Raw genomic sequence first — 15,043 nt, forward strand, 5'->3', positions numbered from 1 at the left:
TTAATTTTTTAAGCTATTTACCCAGTTTTTGGTCTTTCCAAGTTTCAGTTTCTGTCTTTCTGCACCGTGTTTATAATGGTCAGTGCCAATTCACCTATACCTTTATGCCCCATTTGTGTGTCCCTACGTTTTGGTGTGTGTTCCCTGTGTCTGTATTAAGTTGGAGTAGAGTTTCTCTTTCCACGAATGGTTGTAATTTGTAAAGTTTATATAGTTGCCTTGTCTTCAATGCTTCATTTTGCTCGCGAGAAAGTGCCACTCATACTCGTTGAAATGTCACTCATAATAACACTGAAATGATGAAAATGTCACACATGGCAATGTGAAACCATGGCAGCTATGCGCACTCTGACCACTCCAAGCTGCTCGCACCCACTGCAAGAAACAACGAAACAGGTAGTCTGTGCCGATGAGCATTCCTATCTGAGGGAGAAATCTCCCTATATCTTGTGGCTCGAAACACTTATTTGAAGAAAAACAATTATCAAACGTCCAAGTCAAACATTAGATTGCAGGAATTTGCAGATCCTGTGAATCTACAGTGCTACTTGCTAAGAGTAGATACTTACTTGGTAAGTAGTAGTATGCTTTTTATTTTTTACACATCTTACTGATTTGTAGGAGGAGAAGAAAAGGGAGCAGAAAGAGAAAGATAGCTAGGGTGCGAGATAGGAAAAAGTAAGAGAGATGCTGAGACTAAAACGGAGTGGGACGGAGAAGAGAATGAGTCTAAGATAGATAAAATAAACTATAAGACTGAAAATGGGTGAGTAAGAAAGAGTGGGTGAGAGAGCGTGTTGTTTCTACACAGATAATAGGGGACTGCATTATGGTGTCTTTGCGAGACCCTGGGACAGTATTACATATTTGCGCTGGGTCAAACAGATCACTGCATTCCACCATACAGACTCTGCCAGTCTCCATTTTCTTTCCCCCCATCCGCATGCACCAAGACCTGCCACAAGGCAACTGGACAAGGGTAGAACGGAGACCCAGATATAAGGGACATGCTGCACGTCCAGTGTACCGACCCCCGGAGACACCCTTTTTGTACTACAATCGTTTTAATTGTTTGAGTGGACTGGATGGGGTTGATTGACTGTCCCTAAACCTTGACCCCAATCTTGTGACCTCGGACAACGGCCCCAGTGAACTTTCTGATCCAACTGGATTTACCATTGACAATGTTCCTGACGCAGTAATTGGTGTAGCATCTGGCACTGGCTCCCCCAACACTTCCAACCCTGCAACGCCCCCTGCTGCTGCTACTGGGCGCCTGAGGCTAATCTGGTGGAACGTGGCCGGCCTAGCTAATAAGCTGGTCACTCAAGACTGGGTAACTTATATTGAGTCTGGGGATGTTTGCATGTTCCAGGAGACCTGGGCAAGGGAAGAACATAGGCACCAGGGCGACCTGTCATTTTCCATCCCGGCTAGGTGGGAGGGGAAGGGTCGCCCTTCAGGTGGACTCACAACCTGGGTGGCATCCCACCTAGGCTGCCAGGCTTCACGTTTACCGGTGCCATCTGATGATATCCTAGTGGTTCTATTGTCCTGGCCGAATCAAGCGAAACTTGCCCTGATAAACATCTACTCCAGGCCAGTGGGAGCTTCTAGGGAATCTTCCACCATAGATGAGCTTTCAGTTTACTTAGCTGAAATGCCAAGAGATCTACCCTATGTAGTGGGAGGGGATCTAAATTCCCATTTCGAGCCGCTGTCTGGCCTCCTAGAGGGATTCCCCATGGAAGAAGAGGCCAGGTGGTCAGTACCTTCGGTAGTAGCTCCTCCCCCGAAGGCATGGACCCCCGTAGCACTGCAGATCACTGCCCTCACCCTAAAGCATGGAATCAGAGCCTGCAATGGGCGCATCAAGTCTGATGTACCAAGCAAAACCACCTATAACAGAGCAGGAAGAGAATCTCGCTTGGATTCGCCTTGGTACAGATAGTGAATTGGCCATCTATTCTGGACTTTAGGGTCACTGAAAGACTAGATAGTGATCATAACGCCCTTGAACTTGATCTCATCCACCCCGGTCTAGAAGCCTCTATAACAACCGAGGAGGAGAACAAACCTGAACTTCTACTGGGTAACAACAGGAGAAGAATGAGGTGGGAAAAACTAGCCACGAGCCAAGTGAAACTCCCGAGGCTCTACGCAGGGCTAATCCCTATTTTGGAAAGAGTGGGAGACTTAGCTAATGGCGTGGGCAACAAAGATTCCCATGATAAACTATACCAGGCCCACGAGGACCTCATAAAGGGAGCGGCCCCCGAACTCTTTAGTAAGGTACAGAATCCGAGGAGGGGGCAGCAACACAAATCCTCATGGTATAATACAGCCTGCAGGAAGGCAAAGGGAGAACTTCTCAGAAGCATCAAGGAGGGCCAAGTTGGAGAGAAGCTAAGAGAAAGTAGACGGGCATACAAAAAACTAGTTGCCCACGCTAAAACTGAATGGGAGGAGAACCAATGGGAGGAGCTAACTAATTCCCTCGCAATAAGAGACCACTGAATGTTCTGGAGAGTAGTTAACGGGGGTCGGGGAGTCTCCACTCGGCATTAGAGCCTAATATTGCAGCAGGGGTGTGGCAGGCACACTTCCAGTCTCTTTATAGCTCTGAGCTGGGAGAAACCATGAATGACATCGGTAATGGACTGGCTGAGTACGACGGGGATATAATAACAGTGGGGGAGGTCAAGGCAGCAATAGCAGGACTGACACCAAGAAAGGCGCCAGGATTGGATGGCCTACCCGGGGACCTGTTTAAGCAGGAGCCCGACGTCTGGGCCCCCTACCTTGCCGTTCTGTGTAATGGAGTTCTGTGCGGCATGGAAATCCCGAGTACTTGGCTGGGGGCAGAGGTGGTTCCCATATTTAAAAAGGGCTCGCCCCTGCTCCCAGCCAATTACAGACCAATCAGTTTAATTGATGTGTCACAAAAGCTGTTTGGTAGGATACTGTTGAACCGGCTTCAGGACTGGGCAGAAGAGACGGGTGCCCTTAGTCCGTATCAGGCGGGCTTCAGAAAGGGAGTCTCTACAGTGGACCAGGTCTTTCGCTTGAACATTATTTACTGGAGGGCAGCGATATTCAAAGGTGGCAGCTTATACACAATATTTGTGGATCTGAGGGCCGCCTTCGACCTGGTGCCCAGAGGGAAACTTTGGAGTGTTTTGGCCGAGATGGGCGTCCCCCCGGACATCCTGATAATTTTACAGAGACTGCACCATAACAACTATGCCCGGGTCAGGTGCAGGAAATTTGGGGAACTGACGGACAGATTCCCCGTTGACAGGGGGGTTAGACAGGGTTGTGTATTGGCACCGACCCTGTTCTCCCTTTTTGTCAACGGGGTAATCGCTCACCTGAATGGCACTGAATATACTGACGCCCCAAGGTTGAACGGCAGCAGGGTGCCTGCAATCATGTTTGCAGATGACACCCTGCTGCTGTCCAAAACCCCAATGGGGATACAGAGGATCCTTGACTCATTTGTGGCCTTTTGCACAGATAGGGGCTTAGAAATCAATGCGGCTAAAACCAAGTTTATGGTCCTGAACCCAACCCAAAAATTGCGCCCGAATCCCTTATTGGGATCCTCAAGGCTAGAGAGAGTCTCCACCTTTGAATATCTTGGTGTAACTTTAAACGAAACCATGTCCTGGGGATCACACCAGACTAGGGCAAATCTTAAATTAGTACAGACCACTGGGGGCATTGCTCGGATGATGAAAAGCTCCACATACCATCCGTTGGGGCCGCTCATCCAGATCTACAAGGCACAGGCCAGGGGTGCCATTATGTATGGGGCGGAACTGTGGGGTCACACATCTTCCCGCAGACTGTCTATAACCGAGAACAACTTTATCAGACAGATAGTTGCACTTCCGCCTAGCACCCCGCTCCTTCCCCTGAGGATGGATCTGGGACTGAGACCAATAGCTGACGAACTAGGTCTCAGACCCATAGTCTTTTGGCGAAGGCTATGGAGTAGCGAAGAACTCTCTACTTATAGGGCGGAACTGAGGGAGTTTCTAACCCATCCCAAAGCTTTACAGATCCCCTGGATAAAATATATACAAAAATCCTGTGTGAGACTGGGGTTCCCCGACCTCTGGTCCGATCCAGCTAATGCCTCACTAAAGATCCCACGGAGAGCTCTGGTCAATGTTTACCATGAGCAGAAACTAGCCATGGCCTTGGACTGTCAGGGTGAGGGGTCATTAACATCTGTATTTGCGCAAAGCATGGACTCATACAGGCTGGAGAGGGTCCTGGACGCTATGTCCCCTGTGCTGGCCAGGAGATACGGCACACTGCCTCTGCGATCCTATACTAGCTCCTGGTCAACACCACCCTCTACCAAGCAATGCTCGGCATGCACTGGTGCTGAGGAAAGTGAGTTACATGTGGTCTTCTTTTGCCCAACTTACAAGGCAGCTAGGAAATACTGGCTCCTCCCACTTATTAGAAACCTTGGTTGTAGGGAGTATCTCCCGATGTATAGAATTTTAAAAACTGATGTTTCGAGTCCAATTGTGTTTGCACTAGCAAAATTTCTTACCAATGTCTGGCATACTCGCACCCGTATTCTAAAGTCGCAGGCTCCCTCCTAACTTTAAGTTCAACAAATTTTAACCGTACGGTTTTTTATCTGTGCTAACTCTAGTAGTACTTAATTCTTAGAATGGAACGATTTTACATTGTACAATGTGTATTTGTTGTTTACTCTTGATGATTTTATAATGGTTGTAATGTGTTCTTATTGTATATCTTTGATGGTCAAATCGGCCGAAATAAAGATTGATATAAATAAAAAACAGTGCTACTTGCTAAGAGTAGATACTTACTTGGTAAGTAGTAGTATGCTTTTTATTTTTTACACATCTTACTGATTTGTAGGAGGAGAAGAAAAGGGAGTAGAAAGAGAAAGATAGCTAGGGTGCGAGAAAGAAAAAGTAAGAGATGCTGAGACTAAAATGGAGTGGGACGGAGAAGAGAATGAGTCTAAGATAGATAAAGTAAACTATAAGACTGAAAATGGGTGAGTAAGAAAGAGTGGGTGAGAGAGCGTGTTGTTTCTACACAGATAAATGTGTGGGCTGTGAGTAAAAGGCAATCTTGGCGTATCAATAGGGTCTTAGAAAGTATCTTGGAAAACATTCTTCTTTTGTGGGATCGGCTTATGTTCACATGACTCCTGGCTCTGCTCTTGGACGTGGATTCTCAGGCTAGCCCGCCTCCAGGAGCTACGATCGTTGCTCGCAGAGCATTATACTACCAGTGCAATCTAGGACTGCTGCCTCGGCCGCAAATTCAATGTTCAGAACATGGTGGTGCTTGTCGTCCGTGCACTCTTTGCTAATTTTCTTGTTAGATTCCCTCTGCTAACTACTTCCAATTTGTGTTCTCCATTGCAGAAAACAAAAGTCACTTCGAGAAGCACCGCTGGCCCCCGGTCTGGTACTTGAAGGAGGAGGACCGCTACCTGCGCTCCAAGAAGGAGCGTGAGCGGGAGGAGGAGATCCTGCACAAGCAGCACACCAAGAGCAAGTGGTGCTTCTGGCGGCCATCTTCCTCCTCGCCCCACGTGTCGTGAGCGTGGATGTGGTGAAGATTCCCTGAATAAAGAGATGAATCAATGCTCAGCTTTGGCTTGTTCTGCCTTGAGAGTCGCTTGTGCCTTCGCTGACCTGTGGCGGAGATTCATCAGGCTCTACTGGCCAAGTCATGCGGCTGCACTGACAGTCAATGGTGAAGGTTTGGAAGTGATTTCACACCACCTTTTTTCAAAGTGTACTAATGTGACGCAGAGCGGATCCTGACACCCTGAGCGTCCACTCGCTGCTGTGATGTGATGCAAGAGTGGGAAAACGGCTGGATGATGAGAACGTTGCTCAACAATTGGTTGGATATGCCTGCCTTGTTAGCAGGGTGTTACCACAGTACACAGAACCAGGACGTGACCAGCATTTAATCTCCAAAAGGGCTGCTCGGAAGCTTCCAGTTAAAGCATGTCATTATTGAACTGGCTAATGGGGCGGTATGTGCACCGTTTGCCACACGTTAATAGCATTATGGTTCGCATCACTATGTTTAATCCACGGAAAGCACAATGTGAAGATGGGTGGGCAGAATGGCTGTCCTCTCTCACTAGCCCTGCACTTCAAGCTGTGAACACCACATCTAAGCGTTGCCTGCATTGCCCGTTCCAAGATGGCGCTCAAGTTTTACAGGGACAGGGACTCTTGTCCAATATGCTACATTGCCTCTAAAGAAAGGGGATACTTAACAGTGTTGAATGATTCCTTTCTCATGAAGTAAAAGGACTCTGAGGGATGTGAAGGTTGAGTAGGTGCTCCGAGTCTGGTCAACGGGCACCTGCTGAGATGCTTGAGTGCAGAGAACATACCCGGTGCTACGTTTCTAGCTCTACTCTCTGCACATCACACACGTTACTTGTAGCATGAGTGCTCTTTCCATGTTAGCTATCGGAGGGGGCTCTCTTATCAAAATGCCAAAACACAGACACAAACCACTGCAGGGCCCTACAGCAGATGAATGCATTCCTTGTGTGCGTTATGAGTGTGCTGGGGATGCTTGCGGGCTTCATTTGAGCCACTCGCTGCCTGCACCTTTCGCAAGGCAATCCTTAAATACTCCATCTTTGTATCTACCCGAGGTTTACAGTAATGTTCTCCAGTTTCAAGTTTACAAAACTAACCTTGGCTCCTCCGCTTTAACTCCTTGTTGACCTCACGGTGCCTTTTCAGCAGGTGGACAGTAAGCGAGAAGGGTCCTCCCTTATCCATTCCTTCCCTGTTGTTGTTCTTCAACTCACACAGGAGTGTAAGCTCCTCTGCCGTTTGAGTCTAAGGCGTGTGCGGAGTTATTCTGCACAGCGACAGGACCTAGATAAGCTGTGAATGGGTCTTGGCGGATGGGTGCCCGGGGTAAGTGCCCTCGGCCTGTCTCTCATGAGGAGCTATTTCGAGGCGCTCTTCTGTAATATGAGGGAGATAGAGACTGGGCTTGGACCTTCATGTTGAGCCTACGCAGAGGGATGTGAAGACATGTGGCACACAGTGTAGGGTCTGGTCTCAACGTGTATGATCTCTTAGACTATTCTTCCTCCCTTCAAGCTGTAGCAGGGGCTATTTGAACCACTTGCAGCGCCCTCTGTTGCTGATCAGGAGGGGGGTGATGTTGCCTGTACCAAGTAGTGCAGTATGTCCACTGTTTTTATGAATAAGCTGTGAACAGCTTCTGGTTTGGGATTCTGCGTTTCTAAAGATGGCGATGACTGGTTCTGAGCCAACAGACTATAGAGGTGATTGTTAACGTACAGAATCTTATTATTTGGGAATAAGAGAAGGATACATTTGTACAAAGATTAGGTTTAAGAGGCCTTTGGTTTCTGGGTGCATGGGATTATTTCTCTTCGTGTTCTGTTTATTTTGAGTTGTGCTCCTATATTCCTGCTAGATCGCAGTTACGGCTTGCTAAAAAGACCTTGTTCGATTTCATTTCAAAAGACTTTGCCCTTCTGATTCTAGATGCAGAAGACGGGTCACTAGCAGTTCCAGTTTCTGAAGTTGCTTTCTGCCTCTTCCTGTTCCACATTTCAGAGATATGCTGAATTTATTTGTAGGCTCAGACAATTTGTCTCTGTTCTGAGTTCATAAGGCAAGTCTCTGCTTTTCTGGATCTCGCGGAGATGTCTCTTTAGGTTTAGAATGGGGTCTGCTGAGGTTTACTTTGCAGGTTTGATGTTCGGGGGCTCGGATAGCATTAAGGAATCGCATACGGTTTTAGGATGGTTCTACTGGGGATTTAGCTTGCTGCTTCTATGATGAGAGGCTCCGACCTCCAATTGCATTAAGGAACCGCTTAAGATTTTGAGATGGTTCTGCTACGGTTTATCTTGTGTGTTCGATATTAGGAGGTTATGAGTGCACTGAGGGATCCCGTAAAGCTTTGGAAGGATCTGCTGTGGTTTGGGTTGTTGGTTGGACTTTGATTGGCTCAGCTTGTGGTTTTTGTATTTGTATTGTGGATGCAATGAGATACATTTTCCTGTCAGAATTTGCTGAATTGCGTTTTCCCGGATTGCATGCTGTTGAATGAGCTTGGTTTCTGGGTGCTGCTCTTGGAGTGTATTCATGCATCGATAGTTCATGGAGCTTGGTTTCTGGGTTCTGCTCTTTGGAGCGTATTCTTGCATCGATTGTTCATGGAGCTTGGTTTCTGGGTGCTGCTCTTTGGAGTGTATTCTTGCATCGATAGTTCATGGAGCTTGGTTTCTGGGTGCTGCTCTTTGGAGTGTATTCTTGCATCGATAGTTCATGGAGCTTGGTTTCTGGGTTCTGCTCTTTGGAGCGTATTCTTGCATCGATAGTTCATGGAGCTTAGTTTCTGGGTGCTGCTCTTTGGAGCGTATTCTTGCATCGATAGTTCATGGAGCTTGGTTTCTGGGTTCTGCTCTTTGGAGTGTATTCTTGCATCGATAGTTCATGGAGCTTGGTTTCTGGGTGCTGCTCTTTGGAGTGTATTCTTGCATCGATAGTTCATGGAGCTTGGTTTCTGGGTGCTGCTCTTTGGAGTGTTTTCTTGCATCGATAGTTCATGGAGCTTGGTTTCTGGGTTCTGCTCTTTGGAGTGTATTCTTGCATCGATAGTTCATGGAGCTTGGTTTCTGGCTGCTGCTCTTTGGAGTGTATTCTTGCATCGATAGTTCATGGAGGGTCTCTGTTTGGAGCATGGACTGTCTTTCACATTAAGTCATTGTTTCTAATCTACTGGAGTCGTTCGGACTCTGAGGTCACACCGTTGTCTAGTCCTCGTTTCGTAAATCTCTCTGTAGGTTTGACTGTGTCAGGCAATTACAATACCTAAGACTGTCCGGAGAACAGGGTTACCCAGCTGTCTTTCACTTCTCAAAATGTAAGATCATATTTAAACATCTCCTGATTAATCTGAATTTGTTTGCCTCACAATCTTCTTTCCACAGCGCATATTTATTACCATCACGTAGGAAGTGTCACACTGTTGTAGGGAGATGACGGGCTTCTCAGTGCACCAGTTCACCTGTTTTACCAACATTAGCCCTTTTACTCTGCCCACCAGATGTATCTCTTGCTTGGGTGCTCTTTGTATTCACTGCTGCTGGATTTGATGCTACAACCCTTTCAGTACGATCGCCCATAAGAGTTTTAGGCCTGGTGCCTTCTTGTGCACCCTAGTTGGTGAGCACAGAGTAAGGCAAAGCTCCAGTTTCTTTTGCATCCTAGCTGCTTGTACTCTCATCTCCCTTCCCTGAAGAATATTGGTCAACTAACCTACGGCACACTAATCTAGACGAGGGACCCATGGGAGACAATAGCTGTTCTCTGCAAAATTGACCACATCTGTGCAAATTTGGGTCGATATTTATCATTTAGGTGCAGTACCGCAAAGGAAACAGACTGCAATGTGTACAAAATCAGGGATGGGTGCTGTGAGAGATCTCTTTCTACCGTGGTCGTGCATGACATCAAACATTAAACAATTCAAAATATATACCAAAGAATTATCATCAGACAGGAATTCAATCCAATTTTTACTCAAGAACCTAAATTAAAATTTCCAGTTTAGGTGTGATTGCTATACAAAAAGTGCTACCAGTTTGATATATTTTTCCCAAAAAATCCATTTAAAAGCTACAGTAAAATGAGAGATGGAAAATTGGAGAAAGTGTAGTTTTAAAAAGAAACCTTCCTACTGTAAAAAAAACAACAGTAGCACGGTCCCTCTTCCCTGATTGAGGCAATATCACAGGTTGTAGCAAGAAAGGGTTCAAACGTGAGGGTGAGAGGAGTTCTCATAGTGCTAACAGAAGAAAGCACATTTAGGTTTGAGAAAAGGAGATTATGGTTGAAGGTCTTCAGGTCTGTCGTCTAGTCACCTGTCCATCTTTGAGCACATGCTTTCTGTGAAAGACACCCTCACCTTTTCAGATCTATGCTGTGTCAGCTACCTCTCAACCCTATCATATTACATCTTTACACCCTCACCGTTCCAGATCCATGCTGTGTCTGCTACCTCTCTCCGTTCACATTACATCTTTACACCCTCACCTTTCCAGATCCATGCTGTGTCAGCTACCTCTCAACCCTATCATATTACATCTTTACACCCTCACCGTTCCAGATCCATGCTGTGTCTGCTACCTCTCTCCGTTCACATTACATCCTTATACTCTAGCTTTCCAGATCCATGCTGTCTGCTACCTCTCGCCCTCTTCACATTACATCTTTACACCCTCACCTTTCCAGATCCATGCTGTGTCTGCTACCTCTCTCCGTTCACATTACATCTTTACACCCTCACCTTTCCAGATCCATGCTGTGTCTGCTACCTCTCGCCCTCTTCACATTACATCTTTACACCCTCACCTTTCCAGATCCATGCTGTGTCTGCTACCTCTCACCCGATCATATTACATCTTTACACCCTCACCTTTCCAGATCCATGCTGTGTCCGCCACCTCTCCCCGTTCACATTACCTTTCTAGATCCATGCTGTGTCTGCTACCTCTCACCCGATCATATTACATCTTTACACCCTTGCCTTTCCAGATCCATGCCATGTCCGCTACCTCTCTCCCTGTTTACATTACATCCTTACACCCTCACCTTTCCAGATCCATGCTGTGTCCACTACCTCTCTCCTTGTTCACATTACATCCTTATACTCTAGATTTCCAAAACGGATGGCTTCCTCTCTCGTGCCTTGGATGCTGAGCATCTTTTAGAAATGTTGTTTAGGGGTTCAGTGCTAGGTTAGCCGACACTCATCTTTATCTCAGTGTATAAGCCTTGTCGATTAACCCCAGCAGTCCCATGCAGCTCCAGACGTTAAGGGAGACCCTTTATCCTATCCGACTCTTTCAACTTGGATCTGTTTCGGATTCTCCTCCGTGGCAGGAATGTCAGGTTTACAATCTTGGTGAATTCTTCTAAAATATTAAGGCATGTCTGTTTTGAGGACATCTTAAGGGGTCTTGAAACATCTATGTATTTATTCATGATGTTATTGAAGGCACATTAGGCAAAGTGGCTAAAAGTCCCCCTTGTTCTAATGCGTGGGGAGAGGCCCGGCATCACCCCCCTACTGGAGGAGGTGAAGCGGTTGAGGCAGTCCAATGGTTCAGGTGCTTCTTCGTACCTCAGATCTCCTTAGTGCACCACTCCTTGGCGTGCCTCCACTGTCCTTTCTAATGCGGCATGCTCCGTGTGGTGACAGTGGTGTATGTGTGTTTGTGCGTATGTAGGCGTATTTGCAGTGTATATGGGGGGAGGGGAGGGAGCTATGGTAAACTGCACAGTTCTTTTACACTTTTATAGCGTGCTCTGTTGAGGACCTTGCCATGCACAACCTTTACTTACAACAACAGACTAAACCAATTCACTTTATAAACTTAAGGGCTTCTTGCAATCAGGATATGATACCCTGTTTGTATGGAACATTTCAAAACCACTGTGACCTGTAACAAGTCAAATGTATTATGTGTTAAACAATCACCCTTCAGTATTTCACCATCTAACCTTTAATAAACATATTTTGTAATGTGGTTTATGACTCCCTGTGTTTTCTTTGTAAAGTTTTTGAGGACCAGGAGGAGACGTAGAAGAGAAGGCTTTGATAATGGTTTCTTTTGATTCAAGTATTTCTGCTAGAGACTGCTACCTGCAGATTCCTCACCTTTCGACTGGATCCATAAACTTTTCGGAGTGTCTCTTGGTAGGTGGCACCGTTCCGCAAATAATGTGCGGGCCCTTAAGAGACGTCCCTCCCTCCTGCTGATATCAGGTCCTTTCTTTCTCTGCCACCATATATGGATACAGATCTGCCTCTCTTCTCTTTGAGCTCCTTACCTCGATCAAAAAATTGTTTTACGGTGTGAAAGGGACGTCATCTCCCAAAATGACAGGTTTTTATCCCTGTAAGGACTATTGCAAGCAAATGTCTGTGATTGAGCCTGTTCAGACCTGCCTGTGGTCGAGCTACAACTTTAAAGCCTACAGTGACTGCACCAAGCAAACCTGCAAGTCGAAACTATATGTTCGAGGCATATGAGCTGTAGCTCGTATACTTGTGCATTGATCGCCATCTGGTGTTGGGCTCGGATGTTTGCACTTTGTTTTTGTCTTGGAAGAAGTCTTTGTAGTCACGAGATAGGTTAGGGCATCGACTCCATCTTCAGATTGTGTTTTTTTCCGCCATCGGGTTCGGATGTGATTTGTTGCGTTCCGGGTCGGTGTTGTTTTCAAACCCCCTTCAACGCGCAATCCCACACCACTCAACGGTATTGTCTCGATCGCGTTCCCCTTTCGACTCGCATCTTTGGAAAATATCAATTTTCAACGCTGGCCGTTGGGCCTATCCGTGTCGACCACGCCAGCAGTCAACGGAAAGGACTCCTTTAAAAAATGGCCCGGGTGTGGTACTAAGTTACCACACACGGACTTACACGAGGTTTGTAATCTCTGCATAACCTTGGAGCCCGAAGACAAAAACTGCGAGGACTGTGCATCTTTCAGGTCAAAGAAAACCATCCATGACCTTCTGGCTCGACGTCACGCAATGTCTAACGGAAGCAGCTTGAGTCCAGCCATCTTCGGATCTGATCCCAATCTCCAGTCGGAGTAAAAAGCTTATGAAGGAGACCTCTCCGTCTCCGAGGCCGATGACTCTGACGTCGAAGACGAGACAGTCACCGAGGGTCAGCGGTCCTAAGGCCTCTGTAACACCTTTTCGCTCCGGCTCAGGTCGACACCGGCAACACTTTTCAGATGCCCCGCCCTCGGGCCTGGCTATGAAACTAAAAGAAAAGCCTTCCGGCTCGGGCTCGAGCCAACCCTATTCCGGTGCTGAAAACCAAAGAAGTGCCACACTCTTGTTCGCCGGCACTGAAAACAGCCTCGGTGCCGAAGCTTTCGACGTCGAAACAAACAAAGGAGAAGCATTCGGAGGCGAAATTCTTTCCGAGCCGAAATAGGTCTTGGAGCCACAAACTCCTATATCAAACGCGAAGGAGTCTAAGACCCCACAGAAAGCTTCAGAAACGCGGCCTAAAGAACATTCTGACCCTAAGTCTTCCACACCGAAAAAGGATATTGTACCCACGCAACAGCCTGTACCAGATATTTCGGATCCCCCAAAAAACTCTTTATATTGATCCAGAAACTGGCAAAGTTGTCGCCAAGCCTCCTAAAAAGAGAAAACTGGACACTTCAGAAGACTCTGAAATACTCATGAAACGGAAGGAGATAGGCACTAATATTTCTCCACCTCTCTCTCCTCCTCCAGCTGATCCAAATCTGCTAATTTCTCCAGCACACTCCTCACAACATACATTTTCACTTCAACCACAGAATGATGAAGATGACTATAGTGATGTGGGTGGGAATGGAGATCCATTTAAAGATAATGACGCAAATACCATTCCACACAACCCAGATCCTTAGGATGATTACAACACCGATTCAGACCCACACAATGACCCGGACCTCTATCCCTCTAGGCCTTCACCACCAGATGATAATATTGGGTTTGCACAACTTATTATAGGGCTGCTCAATATCACAGGGTACAATTACAATGTGATCCCTTAAAGGAAGACTTTTTACTGGAAACATTTGCACCCACACAAGTCGGCACTCACCCTGCCAATGTTAAAAGGCATGTTAAAATATGCACCAGAAGTTTTTAAGGACCCTGTCGGAGCCAGGATTCTTAACACCAGAACAGACAAAAAATACAAGGCAGCTTCCAATGACCTAGTGTACTTTAAAGGTCAGGTCCCTTTAGATTCTCTGGTGTCTAATGCACGCTAGAGGGCAAATTCACGAAGCGCAGGCGACACCCCGCCTGCTGATAAGGAATCCAGACTCATAGATGCATCTGGAAAACGTATCGCATCACAGGCCGCAAATCATTGGTGAATTGCTAATGCCCAAGCTTTGTTGGCCAGATATGACAGAGCTCACTATGATGAGCTTGAAAAGCCTATGCAACATCTTCCTGACCAATATAAAGACAAAGCTAATGACCTTCTACAGGAGAGAAAAATTAATAACAAATACATCTATCAAATGTGCCCTCGCATCTGATACGGCATCTCGAGCTATTAATGCCAGCGTTTTGCTACGCAGGCACGCTTGGCTCCGAATCCCTGGTTTCAAGCATGAAGTGCAATCCGCTATTCTTAATCAGCCTTTTGACCAAGAGCATCTTTTTGGGCCCACAGTCGATACAACATTAGAGAAGATGAAAAAGGATATCGACACTGCCAAGTCCATGGAGGCCTTGCAATTGCCTTCCCCTAGAGGTTCATTTTGTTGCCCTTTTACAGGGCTGGCTCCAAAACTATTGGCTCAGAACATCCCTCTTCCTCTAACAAGAGCCCCACTCAAACTAATTTCTCCACAGAATACTTTCACAGAGTACAAAGGCAACAGCGGTAAAGGAAGAGGTTGTGGTAATAATTCCCGCAACTCCCCTACCACCAAGCAGTGACTTCCCTTCACTTCCCCCCGATCATCCCACTCCTGTCGGGGGATGTCTCCATAGTTCCTACCTGTCTGGAATTCTATCACAACAGATAAGTGGGTAAGACAAATTATCCAGTATGGTTATTGCCTGGAACTCACCTCCACTCCCCCAAATATCCCTCCCAGACAACGTCCAGTGTAACTCTTCTCAAACAAGAGGTTCTCTCTATTACAAAACACACAATAGAACCAGTTCCCTTACCTCATCAAGGCACAGTTTACTCCCTCTACTTTCTAATCCCAAAAAAGGACGGCTGTCTCAGGCCAATACTGGACCTCAGACCGTTAAACCTCTACATTCAGTCAGACCACTTCCACATGGTCACTCTCCAACAGGTGCTCCCACTGCTTCAACAAGGCGACTTTCTCCCCACTTTAGATCTAAAAGACGCCTACTTCATATTCCCATTCAACCCGCTCACAGGAAATATCTCAGGTTCGTG

General features: G+C 46.6%; 1 protein-coding gene across 2 annotated transcripts in view; it reads left to right on the top strand.

Annotated features, from left to right (window-relative positions):
* The window catches only part of LOC147725702 (rho-related BTB domain-containing protein 2-like), a 595,476-nt gene extending 583,858 nt beyond the window's left edge, over window positions 1–11,618 (top strand). Inside the window, exon 10 of one of the 2 annotated variants that reach the window (XR_015309799.1) lies at window positions 5,427–5,447. Coding sequence is in view for 1 of the 2 variants with exons in the window: in XM_086964380.1 (XP_086820506.1) it covers window positions 5,427–5,605 (179 nt within the window). In the remaining variant the exon portion in view is untranslated. Of the gene's footprint in view, window positions 1–5,426 lie in introns of both variants that reach the window. The other variant, XM_086964380.1, reaches the window with a different exon arrangement.
* Window positions 11,619–15,043: the final 3,425 nt, after the last annotated feature.

This window comes from Lissotriton vulgaris, chromosome 3_2 (genome assembly GCF_964263255.1).
Source record: "Lissotriton vulgaris chromosome 3_2, aLisVul1.2, whole genome shotgun sequence".
NCBI classification, from domain to species: domain Eukaryota; kingdom Metazoa; phylum Chordata; class Amphibia; order Caudata; family Salamandridae; genus Lissotriton; species Lissotriton vulgaris.